At 42.4% G+C, this 19075-nt stretch overlaps 1 protein-coding gene across 3 annotated transcripts in view; it reads right to left on the minus strand.

The window, feature by feature from the left end:
- Nucleotides 1-2101: 2101 nt before the first annotated feature.
- The window catches only part of GATAD2B (GATA zinc finger domain containing 2B), an 83701-nt gene continuing 66727 nt past the window's right edge, over nucleotides 2102-19075 (minus strand). For 2 of the 3 annotated variants that reach the window (XM_060090571.1, XM_060090570.1), the window contains 10 exons: nucleotides 16143-16478; nucleotides 12038-12167; nucleotides 11228-11359; nucleotides 10787-10915; nucleotides 10161-10331; nucleotides 9158-9473; nucleotides 7945-8147; nucleotides 6903-7013; nucleotides 6628-6745; nucleotides 2102-5974 (listed from right to left, as the gene is read on the minus strand). In XM_060090571.1, the coding sequence (XP_059946554.1) occupies nucleotides 5841-5974; nucleotides 6628-6745; nucleotides 6903-7013; nucleotides 7945-8147; nucleotides 9158-9473; nucleotides 10161-10331; nucleotides 10787-10915; nucleotides 11228-11359; nucleotides 12038-12167; nucleotides 16143-16477 (1779 nt within the window). In that variant the 5' untranslated portion in view covers nucleotide 16478 and the 3' untranslated portion in view covers nucleotides 2102-5840. The remainder of the gene's footprint in view (nucleotides 5975-6627; nucleotides 6746-6902; nucleotides 7014-7944; nucleotides 8148-9157; nucleotides 9474-10160; nucleotides 10332-10786; nucleotides 10916-11227; nucleotides 11360-12037; nucleotides 12168-16142; nucleotides 16479-19075) is intronic. The other variant, XM_060090569.1, reaches the window with a different exon arrangement.

Below are 19075 nucleotides of genomic sequence, written 5' to 3' on the forward strand. Positions count from 1 at the left end.
AGAGCAGTGTGATGAGAAGGGCCAAGGACAGCTAGGGTACACCTCTCCTTAGGACAGGATGGAGATCCAGCCTCTGGGTTAAATGCAGCCTCCTTACGGATACCTTGAGACCTTACGTCATCAGGTAATTTAAGTGGGGTCAGTGGCTTCCAGAACACTGGATCTACATAAAGGTGAGGGGAAGAAGAATACAGAAGTAAGGGCTTTAAATAATCAACACAATTGAAGAAAAGGGCACAAACTAAAGGTACCCCCATTGACTGGAGGGAGTATGTCATAGCTAATCTCCAGATCGCCCCTAAAATTCTCCCACCAAACTGCCCCCCCCGCACCCCCATGACTAAAGCACAAGCCACAGGAAAGTTTAGAAACCATTCCTTTCTTTATTAAACATAGCTTGCAAGTGATAAATATTACAAAGTTTTTTTTCTTTTAATCCTTTCTCCAAAAATTAGCTTATTATTTGAATCTGTCACTGAGGAAATGCTCAGCAGCATCTGAAACAGATGGGAGTGTATTTGCCTTTTTGAAAACCAGTTTCTATTGGTCTTAGTTTTTTCATTTTAATTCCCAAACACAATGCAGAAAATTAGAGTTTGTTTTTTGTTTTTTTGTTTTTTTTTTAAAAAAGGAAACTTAAAGAGTTGTGCAAAAGGGTCTTGTTCCCCTCCCACCCACCCCATTCAGAGAAGACCATTCCCCATCCCACCTCCCTGCTCCCCACCCCACCACCAATCTATCCTTCCACCTTCACCAGGGCTTCACCCACCATCCTATACCCTCTCCAGGCTTTACCAGCCAAGACCTAGAGTGTGGGAGTACTCAGCCCAGGCTGTGGGGAAATTGGGCCCCTGAAGGAGACAGCTGTTCAGACAGCTGCCTTTAGGGGGTTCAGATGAGATCTGAGGGAAGGAGACAAGATGTAGACTATATCTGAGCTCTCCTACCAAGAAGTGAGCAAAGTTCTGCATCCTGTAGCTCACAAAGGGTGTGAGTGACCACCAACCTGGGGTATTCAATGGTCAACCACCCTTGAGGGCAGCTGCTTGTGAGGTGGGGCTTGCAGCCTGGTCCCTGCCCCTTAGATGACTAGAGACATGAGGGCAAAGATGTCACAGGTTTAACTGATGTCCTAAACATCTCTGCTGCCTTTCCTAAACCAAAAGGAACAGTAGGGGCCTGGCAGCTCTCCAAGGGTACTGTCACACATTTACCCACTTCAACACTAGTCACTTTGGTTTCCTCCATGGGTTTTCAGCCCCTCACTTTCCTCACCTCAAGTTGTTTTGTAGGTGGGGAAGGAAGCATTTTAAACTTGGTGGCCAGATGATCTCCCCCCGTCTGCCATCACTTCACAAATAAGAAAACTGAGGCCCAGAAAATTAACTCTACCAAAGGTCACATAGCAAGTTAGTAGGAAAGCTTGGGACTAGACCCCAGGTCTCCAGACTGTGCCACCACCCACCTCCCTTTATGTTGTGGTTCTCTTTACTCTCCACAGTCCGGACTAAGAGCCTTAGCTTTTGCAGTAACCCAGCCTCACCCCAATTTACAAAGATGGATATGGCTCTCCCTAGGGGAGACTTTCTTAGGATGACTTGTTAAAATCATTTCTATCATCCCATGACAATCCACCCTCAAAGGCCCATGAAACTAGGTTCTTTTTGGGGGTTGGAGGAAATCCCTTGCATAAGAAAGCTTGACACTGAATTTTGTTATATAGGTATATTGTATATATGCTGATGCAATCAGAGGAAAAAAAACAGTGCAAATACAATTACAATTCATAATAATACTTGGTTTCAATGCCCCCGGGAACTGCCCCATTCCTCGGCTACCTCCCAACCCCCAGCACTTCCCCACAGTATCAACCTAATGCTGGGGGGTAGGGAGGGTGGGCAGGTTAGGGTAGGGAGTGGGCTCTGCCAAGGCAGTGCTGGTGACCCGGAGGGACTACTCCAGGGTGGGGAGGCAAGGCACAAATTAGGGGTGGGTGGTGGGGGAGGTGGCATCTCTAAGGAGGGATGGGGTTGGAGCAGCTGCCAGTCTCAGTGTGCTGGGCCCGGCCCACTCCCCTACCCACCCTCCACAGCCCTGCCTCCCTACCCCCTCCCCTTCCCCAGAAACCCTTTTGCACGGATCATACACAAACGGGCACATTACAAAATGACATAACACAGTTTCACAATATCCATGGCTAGGGCTTTTTTTTCTCTTTTTCAGTTTTTTTTTTTTTTCTACACAGTGTACAATTCCTTTTAAATGGATCAAGAAATAGCTTATATACACGAATGAGTCCTTGTTATAACATCTCGGCAGCAAATATCATAAGCTAATGAAGGTCTTGTTGGGAGGGGAAGGGAGCCTAGGACTGGGGTGTCGGGTGTGGAGAGAAGGTTATGCCTTCTGGAGAAGTGGGGAGAAAAGGGAGTGGTTGGGGAAAAGGAACAAAAGTAAAATATCAAGAAGCATCTTTACAAAGCAGTTCTATAGCTAATTCCTTTTAAAGGGGAAAGGAAAGGTAACCAAAGCAGGAAAACATTTATCTCTGTGTCTTAAAAAAAAAAATTGTCTACCATACATACATCCAAAAAATGTGGAAAAAGTACTTATTCCAGGGATGAAAGAAGTCCAGATGCTGTGGTCAAATGACAAAAAAAAAAAAAAAAGAAAAAGAAAAAGAAAAAAGACAAATAAGGACCTCTGTGCCTCAGTTTTACCCAAGCCTTACTGCTTATCCACCCATATCAGGCTTCTAGAGAGTAAGCCACTGTCCATAAACTACTACTACTTTTAAAGCCTCTAGGGATGGAGGAAGCCAGGCAAAACTGGTGGGATCCTCACTCTAGTATCACCCTGAGCTTCAATGCTCCAGGGGTAAAATAACTCTGAACAGAGGGTCTTTCCTCCTATCTTTAGGGCATGAGGTTTAGTGTCTATGGGGCCCAAGGCCTGGGGATGGACAGCAACAATAGACTTGGAGGGACACAAGGCAATCAGTGATGAAAAAGTAGAGAAATGAGGAAAACAGAAGGACGGGGGAGAGGGAGGAAAGGGAGGAGGTGGAAGGCTAATACTTTACCATGATTAGGGGAACCTCACCCCTGTCACTAATCCCTGGGAAGGGTATGAAAACGGGGAGAAGAGAGGGTAAGAAATCAAACCTCAGCGATTGAGCAAAGGGTCACGGAGCTATACTAGTCAACAAGCAGCCTCTGTGTAACTGACCCTGAGGGGATAGAAACAGGGAAGACTCCATCCTCTCCCCTATCGCCTCAGCACCTTGGCAGGCACTCGACTACAGGCTTTCCTTCCCCATCATCCCCCATTCTCGACACATATTACTTCCAAACCCCATTCAAAGGTGGCCTGGCTCCCAGGGAAGGGACTCAGCTCAGGGCAGGGACACCCCCCAGCCAGACGGTATTGCACATTCTCTGTTCCTTACTTTTAATCTCAATTGACAAACTTGGGTACCTCGTACCTCTGAGCACCTCTGAGCTGGGGGAGGGGAGACTTAACAGAAATGGCACTTCATCATGGGGGGTGGGGGGGGGGAAGAAGCTAGACAGACATGCCACAAGGCAAGATGACTTGCAGGGAAAATATTCTTAAAAAAGCTTCCAATTTCGTGGAAGAGGGAAAAGCAAAACCAAACGATTTATCCAGTGCTTTCAAAGCACAGAGGGCAAAGGAGAGATGTAAGAATATATCTTTATATATATATATATAATTTTAAAATAATCCCAGACCCAGTTCCACTAACCCCCCTCCCACTCCCACCACTTACAGTCAGGGGTTCCACATTCCCCAGAAAAATACTCGAAACGACCCCATCACTACCTGTTACTAGCCTCTAGCTTCCAGATCATTTCACCACTGGGGGAGCCCAGACACAGGCTGCATCTCTGCTCCTTTATTAAGTGCTCAATGAATTTGGGGGAAGGGAGGAAAGAAAAAAAGCCAGGAAGGCCCGTAGGGCCAGTATAGTCACCCACAGTGGCTCTGGAGTATGGGGAGTAGAGGCCAGTGTGGGGGGAACTGAGCCTGATTCCAGCTCCTTCTCCCATCCCCTCCCCAAACTTTATGGGGAGGATGTGCAGTTTGTGTGTGTGTTAATTTTAAAAGTGCCTTCTTACTTTAAAAAATTATTTAATTTAAAAAATAAAAGTGGGGGAACTTCCCCAGGTGGCTTTCAAGGGTAAAATGTTAAACTCCTCTCTTCATACTTCTTTGCTGAGAGTATCCCTTCCTTGAACTCTGGCAGCTTCTACGGCTGGAGAGGCAGGTGGGCATACACTATGAGGAGAGCAGAAACCTCTACCTTTAAGGGGCTTCCCTTACCTCAAAAACAGCCTGTTCCCCTCCCCCTTCCCCCACAGTAGGGGCAAATGGGATGCTAATCTCCCCAATCCCCAGAACAGCAACATTGCACAATTCAATTCATTCTCTACATTAGTAGCACTTAAGAAAAAAGTAAAAACAAACAAAAAAGCAAAATTTATAGAATTCTGGGGAGAAAAAAGACAACTACTTGTATAGCACAAGTCCAGGATTGGTTTTGACATGAATTGTCTGGCTTTGAGCGGTTGGCTCTGCAGTTAGTGCAGCAGGGTCAGGGCAGTGCTCCAATCTGTTAGGTGCCCTCACCCTCATCTCCTGGCGCTCAGAAGGTAAAGAGACAAATGGGAAAGTCGCAACTGTTGGGAGGGAAACCCCTCTTTCTTTCTCCCTCTATTTCCTCCCTTTGACATTTCACTCACTCATGTCCATCCAATGCCCAGGACACCCAGCAAAATCAGGCTAGGAATAGCCACTCCTATATATTACAGATGGGGCTGTGGTTACCAAGGGCAGATTAGGATTTAAAAAAAGAAAAGAAAAGAAAGAGAGAGGGATGGGGGAGAATTTTACAAAGAAAAGAAGATGATATAATTTGGGGCTAGTTGGCCTGGAATAGACTTCTGTGTCTCCACTGGGGTCAGGAGACCAGTCGCACTCCCGCAGCATCCAGAAGGCCAGGACCTGGTCTCAGTCCTCCTTGGCTCAACATTATGCTCATTGCCACGCCCCTTTCTCCCCCTTCTTTATGGGTCAATTCTAGGGTGGTTAAGTTTTAAAGCTTCTCCTTCCAGGCTCTTTCCCCTCATTCTTAGAGCCCAACTTCAATACTCAACACTGCCTCCAGAACTGTGCAGCTCAGAGACACCCCACAGCAGGTGTGCTATTCCTCCTTGTTCGACGCCACCACCTCCCCCTGACCCTGGGGTTAAGTGCATTAAAAATTTCTGCCCCTAACACTCCCAGTCATGTCCTACTTGGCAGTTGGGGACCCTACTGCAATGCTCCTATCACTTAACTGAATATCATTTGTGTTTACCAAAAAAAAAAAGAGAGGAAAGAGAAAAAAAAATATTGGGGGGAAAATAAAAAGGTTTAACCGTCCACTGAACAAAGGGACGACACACAACATCATTAGAAATGATAATAATAATTAAAGCATAAAAACAAACTTTAGAAACACACGTCAGAGGGCTTGGATTTCTCCCCAGGACCTCATTCTGACCTCTATCAGAGGCAAAGATCCACCTCACTGTTATAGAAAACTGAAGAGAGAAAGTGGCAGAAGAACAGATCGCAGCAGTGTGAAATAAAGGGGAGGTGGCGGGGCAGGGCGTGTGTTTTCTTGTTGATTTCTACTGTTTGTCTTCTGTTTTTCTGTTTTGTTTTCCGTGTATGGTAGGCACCAGTACAGGCACTGCATGCGACGGAAGTTGGGGGCAATGGGAGAGGAGAGGAGTAAAGGATACAAGGTTGGGGCAGTACAAGTGGAACAGGCGTTATTTCTGTCCACTGATGGACTGCGATATAGACCGGGGAGGGATCATGTCTAAAAGGTATTCCCGCTGTCGGTCTGCCAGACTGGGGGCTTTGTGTCCTCCAATACCAGTGTTCAAGTATGCAATGTTGACACCTAGACCCAGGAGACAAAAGTGGAGCGCAGGTATTAAAAGAGGAAATGACACCTTCTTCTGCACTACCCTGGGGCTGCAGTGGTGGAGATGCAGAGGAAACACTAGAAGTTGTTTACATCTTTGCAGGCTCAGTTAAGCTTTATTTCAGCAGCAACTACCCACCCTGCTCTCAAGCTTTAGGAGAGGTCTTTCCAAAACTTCAATCCTACCAGGAATAATAAACATAGTCCTGATGGTATAGAAGAGTCAAAGAAAACAGTGGTGAGAGGAAAATAATCAAGTCCAAGAGGGAATTACTGAATCTGCTTTGGTTTTGGGCCTGCTGACTGTAAAGAAGCATCCCTGGGTCATTCAAACTGGATCAGGACAGTTAACCCTGCTATTCTGGCCAAAAGAGATCAATAACCACATGCCCACTAAGAGGGCACACTAGACAGGACTGTGTCATTTTCACCACTAAAACCCTAGTGTACTGTGCCTAGCATGTAATATGGATTTAGCAAACCTCTGCCAAATAACAAGAGTGAAGGGAGTAGGGCCTAAAGAAAGAGCAGAAAACCAAAGAAAGAACAATTCACCTAAAGGGGCTGCTAAAGAATTGCATACTAATTAGTCAATCCCTGAGAAAAGTTCTCAGATCAACCCTTCTTACCTGGCATACCAAGGAGGCCACCTGGCACAGACAGCTGGGGTGCCTGTGCAAAGTTGGAAAGCATGGAACGGGCAGATGTGGGTATACCACGCTGGAGACTGCTTTGGGGCTGTGGAGCCTGCAATGATGAGGAGACAAGCGATCATAACTTTACCATGATGGAAGGTGTAAGGGGGAGGTAAGGATATGGGAGTACAGAAAAGCAGTATGATTTTCTGCAGAAGAAAGGACAAATTGAGATAAATGGCTGACAAAACCTCAAGAGAAATCCTCACCTGTCGAAGCGTATGATGTCTCATTATGGTCTCTTGTTTACTGACACTGGACACAGCTGGAGCCGTAGTGGGGGAGAGTGCTGCCTGCTGCTGTAATCGCTGTTCAATTTCCTGTTGGGAGTCATCAGGTCAAGTTGGGCAGGACAGCACCCAATTTCCTAACCAGAAAACCTAGAGGTCTTCTTATCTCTAATGTTGCCAGCTAGTTGGAGGGATATGGAAAAGGCAAAAGAGTTTGGTGGGGTAGGTGCACTAAGATCTCTGGGTACAAGTAACCTACACACTTCAATGATTAGGAATCCCTCTCTCCAAGAAAGCTGGCTCTCAGAAGTTGGCTGGAGAGATCTGGGTGTTGGCGATGAGCTGACTAATGTAATTAATTAAGGCTGATGAGTTACTAAGTTTTATTTTTTGACTCTTGTCTACCCATTTTCCAGGAGACCCATGATGCTACCCAAAGGGGTCTGATGGGTGGTGGGGTGGAAAAGAATCTGAGCTTCCCAACACATCTTCCCCACTCCAAGATATTCTCATTGTATTAATACTATATGAGAGTTCACACACTCTAGCAACCACTAATCTTCATTGGGCTACTTTATAATCTACCCTTTCCTTTGTCATTTCTTTGTCAAATATGGACTGCAGATAATTACTTCCCTCAAAGAGATTTCTAGTACAAATATAAATCCCTCTCACCAAAATCCATTTGTTTAAGGAAATGAAATCAAGAATAAAGGAATTATTTAGTACTACCAGGGAAAGCCAAGAGTCTCAAGCCTTTTGTCCCTTTCCCTTAAGCTCAGCCATATGTCATTAATGCTCTTACCCAATCAGAAACAGTCAAATGGAAATGGGAAAGGCAGAATGGTAAGAAGAAAAAAAAGGGAACCCAGACCTCTAGGTTCTAGGAACTTAGATTCAGAAACCTAGATCACCTGGACTGTGGGGATCACAGAGACAACTCCTCTAAACTAGAAAGAACTGTCTTTTGGGAAAACCAAACCTGGGCAGGTGGCTGGTGAGAAGTAGTCAGAATTCTTACCTGTTCCTGCTGTAGGGCTTTAACAAAAGCATTTTTCAGTCGGTTGGTGTGTTCTGCCTTTAGAGCCTTCTTCTGGTTGGAGGTCATACATTGCTCACATAGAATCTTACCATTCTTTTCTTGCTTCCAGTGAGGGGTGAAATCTGTGCGGCACTGGGCACAAACAAAGGGTTCAACCCGCAGAAGTGAGGCACAGCTTTTCCCTAGATGCCAACAAAAAGAATAATCAGTGGTTTCACATTTCCTCTGTATCTCCTCTGTTTCTCTTCATCAGATGATCTTTTTCCAGTTTACTCTGCTGAATTAAGAAAGAGCCTCTATAATTTATAAAATACTTTTATTTCATTTGATTGCAACAACATCACTTTAGGGAATCAGACAGTACCATCCCCATTTACAAATGAGGAAACTAAGTCTAAGAAACATAGCTCCAAATGACAAAGCTGGGACAAGAACCCAAGTTTTCTGATTTCCTATTACACTACACTGAGAAGAAAATGTGTGTCAATTCAGTCAAAGGGCTCCACCTAATTCAGCCAGTACTTCTGCTTCTTAGCATCTCTTTACCTCAGACTACACTTATCTCTATCATATACATTCATAATTTTTACCTACCAGTGTCTGAATTATTCACTTTGTGATCTATTTATAGCCAATACTGAGCCCTTTAGGCACTTTCCTCAGGTGTTCCCCTAAGTCCTTATGTTTAGAAATTCAGGCTTAATAACTTTTGTCAGAATAGACTGTGTGATGTTATTAATACTTTATAGTTCAGTGTTGGTTCACAGCTTTTACGTGGTCCTAGTTATCTTTATCAGTCTATTTTCTCAACTAAAAGCACTCAAACAGCAGGGACTGAATGTAATAATGCAAGTACAATGCCACATACACACTAACATTAAAAGTGTTCTAGGCTTCAAATTATGCATGCATCACGCTAGGCACATTTAGAAGAGCTAACGATATACTGCAAAAAACAGACAAGATATACAAAATACACAACAAAAATATTAAGTCTAAGATACACAGACACACAAAAAGCTTTTTGATACGCTGCTCCTAAACAGTCTCCGAATCAGAGACAGGAGGTGGTTTGGCAATAGTAAAGAGAGATTATTTAATATTACACAGCACTATGCGATACTCTGCCCGTATCAATCAGGTTTGGCAACTTCTTGTTTAGATAAAAAGACTGACCAACAAACAGCCTTACCTTGGCTGTCGATGACACTCTGTACGACTTCTTCCAAGCCTACCATGTAGATGAACTCACTATTGGCTGCACTAGGCAGGAAATGAAGCAAGGGAGCAGGTGGTTTAGGGGGTGGAATCTCCAGGAGTGTCTTTTCCAGCTGTTTGCGAAGAGCCAATTTGGCTGCAGCCTGTGAGTTGGCAGCATCAGTCATGGCGCTGGGACTAGGAAGTGGCGAGGACACCCTGTTCACGCTCCCTGGCTGAATATGGGAAGCAAGGTTCATATAGATGGCAGAGGATGTTGTACGCTGACAGGGAACAGAAGAACTTGACTGCTGAAACAGATTGAGTATAGAGGTCAGTGATGGTATGGAGGAAGAACCAATGCTTACTTTCGTGGCAGAGAACACTATCTGATCCTAGTCTGAACTACTTAGCTTCCCCCAAACTCAGAAAAAGACATGAGGCGTCCAACTTCTCCACTGAAAAAGGACTCTGGCACCTAAGAAAGGAGAATGATAGTGGCTATGAACTAAAACTGCTGAGAGAGAGACTTCTCTGGTGGCACAGTGGTTAAGACTCCATGCTCCCAATGCAGGGGGCCCCGGTTCGATCCCTGGTCAGGGAACTAGATCCCACATGCATGCAGCAACTAAGGAGCCCGCCTGCTGCAACTAAGACCCAGTGCAACCAAATAAGTAAATAAAAATAAAACTGCTAAGAGAAAAATAAAGATTTGGGATGCTTTGTCATACATCCTTTATGCTTCTTATTCCTTCGATCCCTCTATCTCTTTCTTCTAGGCAGATTTTAGCTTACTGCTGCTCTGCTGCATATAACATTTCTTCTCTACTACTAAATAATTCCTCAGTGTTTCCACTTTTGGGACCACTGTCAACCCACCAAAATTACCTTTGTTGTCCTAGAGTTTCTCAGTGTCCCAAAACTTAAAATCTATGGTCCTTTCAACAGGGAAAGCAAATAAAAGATTTCTCTGTTTCCCCATGAGGGCTCCCTCTTACCGGCTGGTAATTGATGGCGGGATTCATATTGGGTGTTGTGGTGCGTACAAGGCCAGGCTTAGGTGGGCCCCGCTGACCCTGTAGCTGGGCTGGGTTTGGCGCAATCACACGTTGAGACATTAACATGTGTGGGAGGGTGGTATTGGTCGCTGAACGGATAACACTGTGACCCTGAAGGGGAAGAAGAGGAAAAGATATAGTCATAGCGGTAAAACACTTCACAAACTGCCAAAGAGAAAACACTGCCTATAATACATAGCTAAGTGGAAACACAGAAACATAGTCAGACTTGGTAATTTTGTCTAAGGATCTATGGGGATAAATCTACCATCACTATAAAACCTGATTAGTGGTTAGGAATGCCCTGGCTTCTTTGGTATAAACTATTTAACCCTCTATGGAAAAGGGCTAAGCTGGAAACCTCTGGAGAAGAAAGACTACAGTGGGAAGATTAGTTATTCATCCTTCTACTGCAGACTAAATCATGCCATTAAGGACCAACAGGACTATCTATGGTAATAACACCTCTTTCAAGGCCAGGTTCTTCTATGATCTTACAAAAGCCCCCAAAAAGAGACAGGATAACAGGGCCCCCTGAAACTAAGATCACACTATGGGTCACATACCTGCAATGTCCTCAAATTCTGTTCAACCCCTTGGGCCCCAGGCCGGGATGGAAGCTTGGAGAGGCCTTGCTGTCCCACATGGGCAGGAGATGGCTGAACAATAGATGCTGCATTCTGTACAACTGGAGTCTGGGAGAGAGAAGAGAAAATGAGACAGTGGAAAAGGCTAATAATCAGAGGCAGAAATTTGGTACACTTCTAGACTTTCAAAACTCCTTGTCAGTCTGAAGCTCCTGTTGACCAGAAGGGAAAATAAGAAAAACAGAATCACTGTTTTCTTGATTAAGGCCCAAGATTTTTTAAAAAGTCACTATTCCCAGAGACTAAAAACCATGGAACCAGAGAAGAATGAGCCACCCAGCTGAATCTACCTGGGGTAGCCCATTCTCAAACCAGTTTTTCTTTGCTTTCTGCTAGTCCCTTATTTCTCGGGCACAGTACCTTCTGGACGACATTCTCTTTCTGTAGCTGACTCTGTCTCAGTTTCTTTAACAGCACCAGTCGGGCTTCTTCCAATCTCAGCTCATCTCTCAGCTGCTTGATGAGCTGTTGCCGTTCCTCAATGCCTTTCCCCTGAGGAAACATGGAGACTATCAGCTATGGTAGCAGTTACTCAGAGTCCTTTCCTGCAAGATGATCTCTTCTTTTAGGTCCCAAACCTCCACCTTCCACAAGAAGCACAAGGGGCAATGGAATTGTTATCTTTGTGTCCCTAGCACACAGTCTGGCACAGTGCCTGGTATTCAGTAGGTACTCAAAAACTGCATACAGAATGAAAGAAGAGACCACATATAAATGCTAATTAACCAGATTCCTGGCAAAATAGAAGAACAGCCAAAGGGAGATATTGCTTTCCTTTAAAATAATGTTTCTCAATCTTTTAAAGCCATGTTTCCTCTAGAAATACATGAAAACTTAGGAATTCCTCTATATTCTGAGACTCAGGACAGAGTATAGAATGTATCCTTCTAACTAAGAGTTTACTTTACATGACTTGAATTATTAAGTTTTCATTTTCCAAAGATAAATTATATTGAATATGCGTTTTCAAACTCTCTTCTCCACTTGATTCTAATAGTTCCCTCTAGAAGGGCACACCCTTGAGGTTGAGAATCACATATGAAGAGTTTCATCAATGGGTAGTTTTTAGATCCAAAAAGTAAACACTAAAAAACCAGAAATGGGACTCTCAGGGAATTAAAGAGAATAGTAGAAGCAAGAAATGAAGAAAGGAATCTTTCTTTTCTTTACCTTAAACATCTCTAGGTTGGCTGCTTTGAGTCTTTCTTCCATTCGGGAGCTGGAACGGGGACTGGAAGCCTCATTATCAGACAAAACAATGATGTCTGGGGAGGGAGTAAGCCTTCCTCGGTCTGGCTCACTAGACAAGAGAAGAAAAATTAAGGTACTTCAAACAGTGAAAGTTCATAGTAAAGTTCAGAAAACTTTTCTACACTGACCAAAGAAATTCAAGGGAACTTAAGTCTGTCCTGATTCACCCAAGGAAAGACACAGACATCCAAATTAAAGGATAAAATAGACACCAAGATGTAAGTGATGACAAAACCTCAGCAAAAGTATTTTTCCCATCTAAATTCCTTACAGAAGATGCAGACAGAAAGACAATGACTGGCTTTAGGAATGGGAAAAAGAGATGAGTGTTTTTATCACACTGATTTTAATCAAAATTCCAAATGTTTTCCTTATATCTCAGTCTCCTTTTGGGTTGTCTTGTTAGTTACAGAGAAGGTCAAGAAGGAAATGGTTAGCTTCACAGGGGAAGAAAGACAAAGGCAGTAGAGCCTACTTGTCCACCCCAGATACAGATGACACATTGCTAAGGAGGCAACCCATACTGATAACATGGTCCTGCCTATCTGATGATTTACAAGAAAGGAGGTTACGTGACAACTCCTTTGACAGTCTATCCTGTCAAGAGTTAAGGCCAAAAGAAGGTACTGTTGTCAATGGCTTGAGAGAATGGACAGTGCTAAGTATAAATGTCTACAGCCTTCTGGAGGACTGAAACTCCAGAATTAAATATATGGGACTTGCATCTACCTGTGAGTTCTACTTAGCATCTTCCCTCAGAAAGAAACTGTCTAGAAATGACTTTGAAATCTAAATCTTCCACACTGGCTATGCCTTATGGCCAATCCTATTTATTAGACAACTCTGGTTTTGGTCTTCCTGGGGCAAGCCTTAAGAGCATCTTGTCCCTCTAAAATCATGAGAAATGGCACTCACTGCGTAAGACCTGGATAACAAGAATCCTGCAAATTCTAATTGCCGTAGGTTCCCAAGTCAGCGACCATATCCTCTAACTCTCCTCTGATTTCTTAACTCAGAGTTATCTTCGCTGACCCTACTTCTTTGAGATCTATAGTGTAGTCAGGAGTATGTAGGTCTAAAACAATGTGTTCTTAGATCTTATTTAAACAGGTAACTCAAACCTTTTATAACCACAGATCTTTATAGTCCTGAGAGCCTCTGACCATTTCTCAGGGCCTCTTGTCTCAGGTACTGTTGGGACTAGGATGCCTTTTGAACAAGGCACCCTGGATGGTTGGGATAGGCATTCAATTCCTCAAGAGGGTAAAACTGAGTTACTAAAACAACCAAATTTAGCTGAGGAAATAAAGTAGGGAGACAGTGATAATAATGACCATCTTGGGAACTATTAAGTTTGTCTGGATCTCTCTATAACCACTGCTCACAGACACAGCAAGCTGAGAATGTAGGCTTACAGAAAAAGAAGTCACTAGAGGGAGAAAAGAACCTTCCACTCTCTAACCCCAAGTTCCTGGAGTAATGGTCAGGCCTAAATGAAGAGTCTGAATTTTTACTTGTCATTTCTATATTCCTTCATGCTCCCCCTTCCCCATCCCTAACAAGAACATCAGTGAACAACTTTTGAGGTCTGGTAGATTTCTACTTCTTCTACATGATTCCCCAATGCTTACATCGACAGTCAGAACTCTTTCCATCCTGGTCCTGGCTGGATACACACCTCACAGATTATTTCTAACCTAAGGAATTCTTCCTTGATCAGATGAGTGCCACCTACTGCTTAAGAACTGTCCAGTAACAGGACAAGCAGAGACATTCCTACATGGAGATTTTGGAACTGAGCGACATTTATAAGGAAGTTGTATCTGAGAAAACACTAAATGATATTTTATTCCCAGATATAATCAGACTCACATTAGATAGAAAGCACAGGTAAGGCAAAGCCCAAGTCAAGTTTCATTCCTCAATTTTTTTTTTTTTTTAACTTTTGACCTTGAATTCTGGCCTCATTTATTAAGCTTTTCCGGGGACAAATTATTTTGCTACTTTCCCAAACACATATACGATTTACAATATTTGGTGTTCTTAAGTATGAAACCCTACCAATTAGATAATATTAAAAGCCAGACTTGCTGCTGACATCATTTTGTGACTCAGACTGGCAGATTCCCAGAATCTATAAAACTCCTAATCCTTATCCAGGTAGTAAAAACAAAACCAGAAAGAAAACTGCCACGTCTCGACAGCATTCCAAAACATAAGCAGTGTTGGTTTCATGCATACCTTATTTCACAGATATCATAACTTGCCCAACTGATGGCAAAAAAAAGATATTTAGGCAATTATGGCTATCACGTCAAGAGCCTTTCCTTCTTTCTGCTTTTAAATTCCAATTCCCTCCTCCTTTTTTATCCACATCAAATAAACCATTGTTCTCCATGCTGAGCAATCTATCTGTCTAGTTCATTCTTACAATAAGCTTGAGACTAAGTGCAAATAGCTGTCAGTATATCTGGTCTGGTGAAAGGGAAGAAGAACGACAGGGTAGATAGGGCCTATTTTTTCACACAGAATGGGGATCTAGATGGTTTACATCAAGCCTCTTTTCCTGGAGATCATTAAAAACAGTTCCCAGTTTCCAAAGAATCAAGTTTCAAAAGTTCATTCCTCTAATAAAATTAAACACACTGGTAGACTTTTCAGGGTACTCTTCAATACAGAATTTATCTGTGATACACTGTAATTCCAACAGAACTGAGATCTTATCAAAATGTGTAACAATGTTTCTATGAAAAACACATTTTCAGTTCCAATGTGCATGTAAGGAATCCACCTAACATTTCTCCTCTTCATTGTCCCCAGTGAAGTAGGATTAGTCATTTGCCCCAGAAGGTTAAGGGTGATTATGGGGCAAGTGGGTTACTCAGGTGCATTATCTCATTCACCCACTTTTTTTTCTGAAAGGATCTAAGGATTAATCTACTTTCATAATACTCTGCCGATACTATGTATAGCTCCCAAGAATTTTTCTCTTCTTCCACAACCACTAGAGAACTTACCTGAAGTTTCCTAAGGGTTTTAATGCTGTTACCAAGAACAATGTTCCCCTACTGGGTGTGGTTTAAAAAAATAATTCTGGGACAATACTAATAAGTAAATATTAAAAGGTAGAGAAAGAAACCCAAGTAAGATTGTAAACCATTCCTTCCTTTTTTCTTCTTTCTGCATCAGTCCAGCTTCTTAAGGATCTTGCTTTAGATCAGTCATAGGACAAAGTCAGCAAGGTCAACTGGAGGGCAACTGAACAGTGAAGGGTAATTCTCATGTCTATCAGGTGTTTCTGAACCATGAATAAACTGAATGTTCTTAAAACTAGGGTTGTCTATACCATGATTCACTGTTCAGGTAGACTCTAACCTCAGCCAGTTCTAGGTACCTCTTTATATTGTGTTCTCCACAGTTCCAAGTACTCAACCTTGACCAAGACCTGTGAAAACATGTGCTTGTGTGCTGTGTTTATGTATGAGAAAGAGAGAAATAGCACAAGCATGAGTGTACTCATATAAATGAATGTGTATGCACATATGGGGCTTGGGGAATGTGGCACACATGAAGTAAGAATGTAGAGGATTAGCACATAAAGTTCCTTGTTGACATAACAAAAGACAGGCCCATGCTCTTTGATGTAATAAAAGCTGGGTCTCCATAATAAACACATCCCTAAAACTCTTGGGATGATCTGAAGAAAAGACTGTTCTTCCCTCCTAAAATGGCCATAAGATTAGAGTGAAAGTGTATATTAACTCGCTTCTAATTGGGGTATCAACTCTTAGTGCCTCCTTTATCCAGAAATGGCCACTTTATCTTAAGGGTAATAATTTTTGGAGGCACCTAGTTTCATCCAGAAATAAGCGGAATTCACGGTCAAGCCAGATAGCACAGATACGTCTTCATTCAAGAAGCTTTAACATGAAAACTACCCTCCTCTCATTGGGAGTCATTCCTTTTTCATAGGCTTAGTTTATGAGGAGACCCTATCTATGGAGGCAGCTGAACCAAGCCATACCTCCGTCTAGCACTCATATCCACAGGCTCATCATTGATGTTTTCTTTGCCTGGTCTTCCAGCAGTCCTGTTGTCTCCATGAGGCCTGAGATTCCCATTGAGCTTCTCTTCATAGCCCTTGACACCACTGCCATCCTGTTTGGTGGGTAACTCATGTGGCACTTCAAGATTTGCCAAATCCTTGCGTTTGAGCAGCGCCAACATTTTCAGACGTTCCATGGCCTCATGCCCCTCCATTTTGAGTCGCTTAGCCAGGACATCATCTCGCTCATCAGCTGGGTCCAAGCTCCGCTTCAACAGATTCAGGCGAAGAGCATCCTCTGTCATTCTATCCATCCTATGGAAAGAAATATACAAGTGCTTTATCAGAACAAAGTCCCTTAAATAGTCCATAAGGAAAGAAGAATCATAGGTATATACATGGAAGGTCAACGTTAACTGAGCTAACATTCTACCCTATAACTTCCTAGATGATCTATATTAAAGGAGATTTCATCTCTCAACCTCAGCAGTGAAAGTAAACTTCAAACGCTTTCCAGTCACTGAGGTTCTTACTGTATAGATGCCTGAAACCAAATACCATACTCACCTGGATAGTCCATTAAGAGCCTACATCTCACAAAAAAGTAAACATTCTTTTGTGACTGGCTTTCTGTGCATGCATGCTCAAAAGTCAGATGCTTTGGTTTTAATTCTCATACCAAATTCTTCTCCTGGAGAAGACTCTTTTATGATGGGAAGTTCCTCAGGTCACCCATGCATATCTTTAATTGGCCTATGTTACTGATGGAGACCAAGGGCATCTAACAGGGAGCCTCAGTTTTCTGGATACAGCAAGGGTCAGAGGGGCCCATTTATTTGCCCTCAATTCTAAATAAATTCAGTATCTTGGCTTTCTTTAATGAAGAACTCATGCTGATAAAAGGTAATATTTTCTTTACTCATACAGCAAAATTACTACAGACAAGCTAATTATCATTTGTCCTTCTCATTTTGATTTTTTACACTAACAAAATCTAGACACATAATTTCGTCAGCACTTTTAAATCCAGGGTTATCTTCCTGGTAGGAAAAAGCAATGTGACACTGGAAAGAAAAATTTTTGAGTCATCAAAACATAGGTTCAAACTGCTACTTTTACAAGGTCAAATATTTAATAAGTTACTTTACCGCCCCAAGTCTCAATTCCATCTGTAGAAGTGGGCACTTGGAAGAGGGCTCAACAAAATTTAATTCCTATACCCTCAGGATATGACTACCACACCTAAGATACAAGATCAGGCTTGATAATTCATAGATTCAAGTAGTAGGACAGAGAAGATTACCGATGTTAATTGGTGCTCTTGCAAAGAAAAATATGTATGCACTTGAGACATTTTCCTTCCTGTAGTGCAGAGTAAAATAGGAGCTATCTGATTTTCTTCTAGTTATAATGAGGAAAAACAGTAACCAACAAAAGGATTTCCAGCAAGAGGAAACAGACCTTTTGGAGACCAGAGAAAAGTCAGAACTCAGATCTCTGAATTTTCAGGTAATGTTTCTTAATTCTCTTTCTCTTTTTTAAAGAACAGTTTTGTTGAGATATAATTCACATATCATACAGTTCACCTATTTAAAGTGTATGATTAAGTGGTTTTCAGTATATCCACAGAGTTGTGCAACCATCACCACAATCAGTATTAGAACATTTTCATTATCTCCTCTTTAAAAAAACCCATACCCATTAGCAGTCACTCTCTTCCCCCTTCACCTCTATCCCCCACTAATTTACTTTCTGTCTCTAAATTTGCCTATTTTGGACTTTTTTTTTAAAGAGCTCTTTATTGGAGTATAATTGCTTCACAATACTGTGTTAGGTTCTGTTGTACAACAAAGCGAATCAGCCATATGCATACGTATGTCCCCATATCCCCTCCCTCTTGAGCCTCCCTCCCATCCTCCCTATCCCACCCCTCTAGGTCACTGCAAAGCACCGAGCTGATCTCCCTGTGCTATGCTGCTGCCTCCCACCAGCCAACTATTTTATATTCAGTAGTGTGTATGTCGATGATACTCTCACTTAACCTCAGCTTCGCCCTCCCACCCCATGTCCTCAAGTCCATTCTCTATGTCTACCTCTTTATTCCTGCCCTGCAACTAGGTTCATCAGTAACTTTTTTTTTTTAAGATTCCATATATATATGTTAGCATACGGTATTTGTTTTTCTTTTTCTGACTTAACTGCACTCTGTATGACAGATTCTAGGTCCATCCACCTCACTACAAATAACTCAATTTCATTTCTTTTTATGGCTGAGAAATATTCCATTGTACGTATGTGCCACATCTTCTTTATCCATTCATCTGTCGATGGACACTTAGGTTGCTTCCACGTCCTGGCTATTGTAAATAGAGCTGCAATGAACATTGTGGTACGTGACTCTTTTTGAATTATCATTTTCTCAGGGTATATGCCCAGTAGAGGGATTGCTGGGTCGTATGGTAGTTCTATTTTTAGTTTTTTAAGGAACCTCCATACTGTTTTCCATAGTGGTTGTATCAATTTACATTCCCACCAACAGTGTAGGAAGGTTCCCTTTTCACCACACCCTTTCCAGCTTTTATTGTTTCTAGCTTTTTTGATAATGGCCATTCTGACCGGCGTGAGGTGATACCTCATTGTAGTTTTGACTTGTATTTCTCTAATAATTAGTGATGTTGAGTATCTCTTCATATGCCTCTTGGCCATCTGTGTACTTGGTGAAATATCTATTTAGGTCTTCCGCCCATTTTTTGGACTTTTTATATAAATGAAATCATACATTATGTGGTCTTTTGTGACTGACTTCTTTCACTTAGCATTATGGTTTTTTTTTTAAACATCCTTATTGGAATATAATTGCTTTACAATGGTGTGTTAGTTTCTACTTTATAACAAAGTGAATCAGCTATACA

Source organism: Mesoplodon densirostris, chromosome 2 (assembly GCF_025265405.1).
Source record: "Mesoplodon densirostris isolate mMesDen1 chromosome 2, mMesDen1 primary haplotype, whole genome shotgun sequence".
NCBI lineage: Eukaryota > Metazoa > Chordata > Mammalia > Artiodactyla > Ziphiidae > Mesoplodon > Mesoplodon densirostris.